Consider the following 7300-nt stretch of genomic DNA (forward strand, 5'->3'; position numbering starts at 1 on the left):
AATGACCAGTGACAGACCATTCAGAAACAGCGACTACAAGTCACACATTTAGACTGTTTTTAATGGTGTAGCTTGTGTTCAGCATGAGTATGAGTATAGTTAGAATGCGTTATTCTCACTTTGGACATGCACACTGGGCACACTGGGCACTCTCGGCGGTCTGAGTGAGACGCTGAAATTCAGTTATCGGGGCATGGGTACAAGTCACACACAGACATAAACAGAGCACCACCACCATTACCTGTGCACACAGTAGCCTGTATTTCATCTGCCTTGACCTGCAATTGTAAGGTGGGCAAGCACATGCGTCACAAGCAGTTCTCCTCCCAAAGCGCTGACCGCTGACCCACCGGTCCAAAACTTGTGCATACAATACTTTATGAGTATTTTTTGTTTCTGTGGTTTATGCCAATTTATGACACAGAACAACGTAGTCAAAGCTGAACGACACTGAACCTTATTGAAAGCGAGAATTCGGCTGACGCGAAGGGAAGCTGCCAAATCGAGTTGTTTTTGCCAAATTTGTTGGTTTACTAAAAGAAATAGGAAAAACAGAAAAGTTTTATCATGCTATTTTTTTTTAAATTCAAAGTCATTTGCATTTTAAACTACTGTCTCTTTCAGAACAGTGACATTTTAATAGTGATTTATTTTCTAGTTCTTGAAAAATGTCTGCGCGCGCGCGCGCGTGTGTGTGTGTGTGTGTGTGTGTGTGTGCGGACTTTCCCCCAACACTATAAATGAGCTCACGCATACTATAGCAGAAAATACATAGCCTGAGCAGTACAGATTTCTTTATTTAAACCTCATTAAAACATGATTTAAAAACAGAACATGTGATGGTCCTCTGCAGCTCTCTAGTAGTACTGCCTCCTCAGGGAGGACACCACCACTGCCAGGAACTTCTGGAAAGCTGCATGGACCTCAGGAGTGAAGTCTTTACCCAACTGAGCAGCAACCACAATGGCCAGGCAGTCGCCCAGAAGCTGCAGGACTACAAAATATGCATGAAAAAAAACATCAACACACACATACACAAATTGGGATGCAGTACCATTATTTCTACATTGCTTACCATGAAATTGTCAGGGTCCACCTGCAGTTTCTCAGAGTGCAGCGTGCTCAGCTCTGTAAATGTGGCCTTGATGTTGTTCTTCACAACTTTTTACAGACCTTGCATTACAACCTTCCGTGAGCAGCAACTTTTGGATTTGATGTGATGGCAGCAGCATTGTAGAGGTTTCCAAAGCCAGCGAAATACCTCTGAGTCCAGGGGTACACAATCAGACACCTGAGGAAACAAGAACATTTGGATAAATCACATTTCTAAAACTAAAGTATATGTTAATGCACAAAATGTGCCCTCTTATATTTGTAAATTTACATACAAGCATAAAAACAGCTTTATGCCGATGATCTTACCTGGAAATAGCTGCTGGGCCAACGACTTCATAGTCGATCTTGGAGAAGATGTCCTTGATTGTGGCTCGCTCGAAGTCTGTCCATGCAACCATCTTGCTTTGTTGACTGTTGCGCCTATCCTGCTTTGGTCGGCAGGTCCCCACATGCAGCTTATAAAGGAGCCATTTTGCTCCACCCAAAGATATGCAGCTGGGTGGAGGTGGGCAGTGGGATGACTTGTAATACTTCTTTACTGAATGAGTATTAAAAAGAAGTAACAAAACAGCTTTTAGACTTTTATAACCCCTGTTAGATAATGCATTGGTCAAGCTGCTTCTGTGTAACGCTTTGCAGTTCTGTTTAATTTCCACCATCAAAATGAATCAAAAATAAGTTTTTGTAAAGATGTAAATTAATTTTTTTAATCAAAGGTTTCCAACACTGATAAGGAAAGCTGTAGCAATTTTTTAAATTAGATTAAAAGTATATGGTGTTGGTTGTATGATTTAATAAGTGATAAGGCAAAAAATGGGGCAAAATGTATTAATTCTGAAGCAAACATGGTTTTGTTTGTTTTTTTTAATCAAAAAATTCAATTTGAAACTTGTGCAGAAAACTAGACTCTATTATAAACTTCCACTAGTTAAAAGTATTTCCCATTTGACTCCGATATTAAACAAATGAGCAAATATGAAGCCACGATGGCTAAAAATTTCAAAAGTTGGAATCCGTGTTTCTTCATTCCGACCCACTGTGATACAACACTGAACAACAAACAATAGATCGCATCAAAACATTTCACTGGCTCTCAAATACAAGTGCATAGTTTTATATCTTTGTTATGAGTTATCCTGAACTTATGAAGATTTTATTTTGTAGTCTGTTTATCTCATGGGAGGTGTTTCGTATCATTTTGAACCTGTCCAAACACCAGTACCTTATCTATGAGGTGGGTCGGGTGTGTGCATTTCCTGTTTCGTGTATAAAAACCTCCACAGTTTGAGCTGAACACAGCAACTCCAACCAGAACAGCAACAACAGGCAAGATGACCAGTCTTTCTGCAAAGGACAAGAACACAGTCAAAACCTTCTGGGCTAAAGTGGCTGGTAAGGAGGAACAAATCGGCTGTGATGCTGTCTCCAGGTAAATATGGCCCCACACTGCCTACAAAAACCTGCTCCTGCATTTCTGTCTTTTACTCGCTGGTTTGTTCTCTTACATTTTTATCCAGGATGCTGACAGTGTACCCTCAAACCAAGACTTATTTCTCCCACTGGAAGGACCTGAGCCCCGGCTCTGCCCCGGTGAGGAAGCACGGAGCAACCGTGATGGCTGCAGTTACTGATGCTGTCAGCAAAATTGACGATCTGACCGGAGCTCTTCTGAGCCTCAGTGGGCTGCACGCCTTCACTCTGAGAGTGGACCCTGCTAACTTCAAGGTACAGATCATTATTAAATCAGGACAGCATTTCTCAATGTAATTTTTATCCATGTTGTGAACATTAATCCAACCAGAAATTAAAATCTAACTCAGCTTTCATTTGATCCTTGGGTAGCTGGTTGATCTGAAATGATGATCTCTGGTTACCAATAAATAAATGAAAATTCCATTCATTTCAATGTGATCATCATCTTTCCACAGGTTCTGTCTCACAACCTCCTCGTGGTCCTGTCCACCATGTTCCCCGACGACTTCAGCCCTGAGGTCCATGTGGCTGTGGACAAGTTCCTGGCTGCTGTTGCTCTCGCCCTGTCTGAGAAATACAGATAAACTGCACACAGGAGCAGAGGACTGCATTATGTGCTTTCATACGTACTACTACTCTGACTTTTAATAAAACATTGAATGCAATCAAAGTCTCATGGTCATTAGTGTGGTGAAGATAGTCTTTTACTGTGAGCACATAGGAGGAAAGAGGGTTTAAGATAAAGAAACATTAAAGTTAAAGCATTCAGCTCATGCTGAAGGGTCAGTTTCAGAACCGCAGAAGCCTTTTTTTTAACTTTGTATTGACTTGCACTGTTTTAAATATAGAATACTTTTTACTGTGAGGACATAGGAGGAATTGTGTCATTACTATAAAGGTACATAACAGACAAATTCCTTCAATTTCTGTGATTATTTAATTGCCAAATTCCCAAATTTAATTCTTACATCCTTAAGGCACTGACTGCACCAATGTTGGATCCAAAACTGTAAAGAGGTAAACAGGCTTACAGACTTTGTGAATACAGTTTGACAATAGAAAATATTCCCTCTGCTAATACGATGTTTTTGGAAGGTGGTGATGCTTCCAAAATATTCCCTCTGCTAATACGATGTTTTTGGAAGGTGGTGATGCTGCATCTCAGAAGGCATTTTACAGGTCTGTTCAGATAAATAGAGAATGTTCCAGTGAAAGCTTCTCCAGTTTAACTTTGACCTATTATCCCAAATTTTGTCATCCTACCATTAATGAATACTTTCAGTTTCAGAGTTTCAGTCATGTTTCAGAGCTCATCACAGTACAGACATAGCTTTAGTGATGACTACAAATGATCTTCTTATGGCTTCAGACAGTGAACTCATGTCTGTGCTTGTCCTGCTAAACATGAATCTACTATTAATACCTACAGCATCCTCTGATCTCTGTAATAAAATATCATGATCAACTCTATCAAATGTGCTGCTTTGCTTTATCTATCCATGAAGTCAGATAACACAGTTAGTTAAATTGCAGGAATCTCTTAAAGACATAACGACCTGTGTGACCTCGAATTTTCTGCTTCTAAATTCATATAAAATAGAGGCTATTGTACTCAGCTGAGGCTATTGTAATCTTAGAAATATGTTGTCTAATCAGATATTTACTCTGAATGGCATTTCCTTGGCCTCCAGTAACACTGAGGAGTCTTGGAGTTGTTTTGACCTTCAATGGGCACATTAAACAAATATATAGGACTGCTTTCTTCCATTTGCTGAATATCACTAAAATTAGAAACATCCTGTCTCAAAGTGATACTAAAAAACTAGTTCATGCATTTATTACTTCTAGGCAGGACTACTTTAATTCATTATAACCAGGATGTCTTGAAAACTACCTGAAAAGCCTTCAGTTGATCCGCTGCAGCGGGAGTACTGGCAGGGTGTAGAAAGAGAGAGCATTTTTCACCCATACTGGCTTCTCTTCATTGGCTCCCTGTTAATTCCAAAATGGGAATTAAAACCCTTTGCATTACATACAAGGTATAATCAGGCCTCTTAACTCAAAGACCACACAGTACAATAGAGAATTTCACTCTCAGACTGTAGAGTTACTTGTGGTTCAGAGCGTTGAAAACAGATTGGGAGTCAGAACCTCCAGTTTTCAGGCCGCTCTTATAGGAAACAGCTCATAGTTTTGAAAAAAAAAAAAGAATTGAAAGTAAATTTGCATCCGAACTCAATGTGTTTTGTGCTTTGCACATTTGAGTGTATCCTGTCAGGTTGTGCAGTTTGGTCTTGATAAGAAGCATGATTAAGAAAACATGTACAGCCACATCTTTAGGAGATCTTTTAACTCAGTATGTAGTCAAAACGTGTTTTTTTTTAATGTTTTTTTAAGGACTATCGCGTCAGCCACACAAATTGCGTACAAACCTGACTATCCTGGCAGGTTGGGCAAAAATGCCTCTTCTGTCATTAACACGAATATAGTAACACTCATTTACCATGCCACGCCACCTCACCTCACATCTCAACTCTCAAGTCTAACCCTTAAGTTTATATTACACTAAGTGTGCTACATAACAACAGATGGCAACAAAGAACCATATAGTTAGCTTTTAATAAAGTCTACTATATATACTAACAGCGCCAAAATCGCGCGTTTTACGCATGTGTCTCTCTCCGGAAACAGCTTGACACCTAAGATCAGCGAGAGGCAGCTGAAGGAGAACCGATACACGTTTTAGATATAAGGGCGAACCCTTCCTTTAAAAATCGTTGGTGACTGTGTTTGGATAAATGCAGGTGTGTGACCTTTGATAAAACCGATGGCTTAGCAGGGGCGCATTTATATTTGGCTTGTCTTATTGCAAACTATCCCATCGTACAAAACGGGAAATATGTGTGAAACAGTTCACATACACATCACACGTGCAGAAATATTATTTACTTATTTATTTTACTTGTTTCAGTTTTGTTCTGCTTTGTTTAATCACACTTTCAGCGTTATTGAAGATACGAAATATGATCGGCTTTGCTAAATACTTAGGGTGAGAACTCAGTGTATCATTCCAGAACATCATTCCGTATTTTACCATCCCACGCTCGTTCTGATAATCCACTAAATGGACAAAAAGCGCTGGTTCTCATTGAATTCGAGTGTTTTTAGTGTCTTTGTCATATGTTTATAAAACCAAGCATCTAGCCATTCAGTTTGCCTCTACAAACATTTGTGAAACAATTGGTGGTACGACAGTTTGTGAGATTTCGTTCCTTCCACATATTCCTCGATTAGCTGTAAGTGTTAATACGGCAAAGTAAAAGTGTTTAGGAGTCACTTTGTGGCAGAGCAAGTAAAGTGCAGAGCAGAGTGGCCGAGTGCTGAGGCGCACAGTGCGTAAAAGTCATCAACCTTCTGGTGACTTGATAAATGCAGAGCTCCATATCTCCTCCTTTTTTATCATTAGCACAAAAACGAAATCAAACAGAAATAATGCGAGGCTTCAGATCTTATTAATCATATGAAATGGTGCATATGATGGTCACTGTAATGACATCCCATCATCTAAAATCAGTCTTTCCTTAAATGCATCTTCCATTACTCTGTGATTTTCTTTCCACAACTGTACCGGTACTTCTTTTTTATATTTTAATAGCAAGTTATTATTTTATTACAGCCCCCTTTTCCCACTGCTGTAATTCTTAAGATTCCGAGTAAATAATTCGAATTTTTTACTAAAGACAGTGGGATATTTGCAACTCTTTTGCAAACTCAATTAAAGCCAACACAGTTATCCATCTGTATTTTAATTCCTGACTTGTCCTATTTATCCTTATTACTGTACCCATAATTGATTTCATGTTACATCAGTCATCTGGATCAAGTATAATTAAATAAGCAGTTACTTGTTTTTGGATGTTTGCAACACTTAAGAGCCAAATAAAGCCACATAATTCATTTTGTTTCTCTCTGGTGCTAGTAAGATTATAATTTTTTATTACTATGATCAGATTAGGTTTTTTCACATACTACTGTGAGCAAAGAATCATGACTGGACTTTCTGAAAGTGAGTTATTTTTCAAAGAAAATAACAAATGAGTAAGATCTTTTTTAATCGACTGATCCACTTAAATGCTACTTGTCTCAAACATTGTTTATAACATCATTCTCATAGGTGTTTTCTACAGTCATTGGTGTGGACTAAAGGAATATCATAGAGTTATGCTTATGTTCTTAGAAACTGTGGCCTGTGCTTATATGGATGAAGGCTGCATAAAAGTTATGTTTCACTACTAGGCCTCAAGAAGCCTTACAGACAGTAATTTGACTAGTTATGCTCTGTAGGGCCACTGAAATAGACCCACTGTAAGATGTTGCCCATTTTGATAAGTCTTCTGCTTAAGTAAGCATCTTAAAGATATTTTCATGAACCTGTTTCATCACAGTGTAGCTGTGCTTTAGCCAATTTCTGCCTTTACAGGGAGTGCAGAATTATTAGGCAAGTTGTATTTTTGAGGAATAATTTTATTATTGAACAACAACCATGTTCTCAATGAACCCAAAAAAATATCAAAGCTGAATGTTTTTGGAAGTAGTTTTTAGTTTGTTTTCAGTTTTAGCTATTTTAGGGGGATATCTGTGTGTGCAGGTGACTATTACTGTGCATAATTATTAGGCAACTTAACAAAAAACAAATATATACCCATTTCAA

General features: G+C 38.6%; 1 protein-coding gene and 1 pseudogene across 2 annotated transcripts; one reads left to right on the plus strand and one right to left on the minus strand.

The window, feature by feature from the left end:
- Nucleotides 1–695: 695 nt before the first annotated feature.
- LOC102288824 lies at nt 696–1925 on the minus strand (annotated as a pseudogene).
- Nucleotides 1845–3263, plus strand: LOC102289140 (hemoglobin embryonic subunit alpha). Of its 2 annotated transcripts, XM_005939934.3 has the most exons (3): nt 1845–2545; nt 2634–2841; nt 3045–3263. In XM_005939934.3, exons 1-3 carry the CDS (start codon nt 2448–2450, stop codon nt 3171–3173), a joined length of 435 nt encoding a protein of 144 aa, XP_005939996.1. In that variant the 5' UTR covers nt 1845–2447; the 3' UTR covers nt 3174–3263. The 2 variants fall into 2 exon arrangements, with proteins under 2 accessions (XP_005939996.1, XP_042074583.1); XM_042218649.1 differs by having other exon boundaries at nt 1845–2841; nt 3045–3262.
- The last annotated feature ends 4037 nt before the right edge of the window (nt 3264–7300 follow it).

The sequence above is a fragment of the Haplochromis burtoni genome, unplaced genomic scaffold, assembly GCF_018398535.1.
Source record: "Haplochromis burtoni strain Fernald_Lab_line unplaced genomic scaffold, NCSU_Asbu1 Contig_21, whole genome shotgun sequence".
Taxonomy (NCBI): Eukaryota; Metazoa; Chordata; class Actinopteri; order Cichliformes; family Cichlidae; genus Haplochromis; species Haplochromis burtoni.

Excerpts from the sequence above, each read along its gene's own strand:
- LOC102289140 (XM_042218649.1), top strand. The coding sequence starts at position 2,533 with ATGCTGTCTCCAGGTAAATATGGCCCCACACTGCCTACAAAAACCTGC. Across the intron at positions 2,842-3,044 it reads TGGACCCTGCTAACTTCAAG|GTTCTGTCTCACAACCTCCT; the intron begins GTACAGATCATT and ends ATCTTTCCACAG.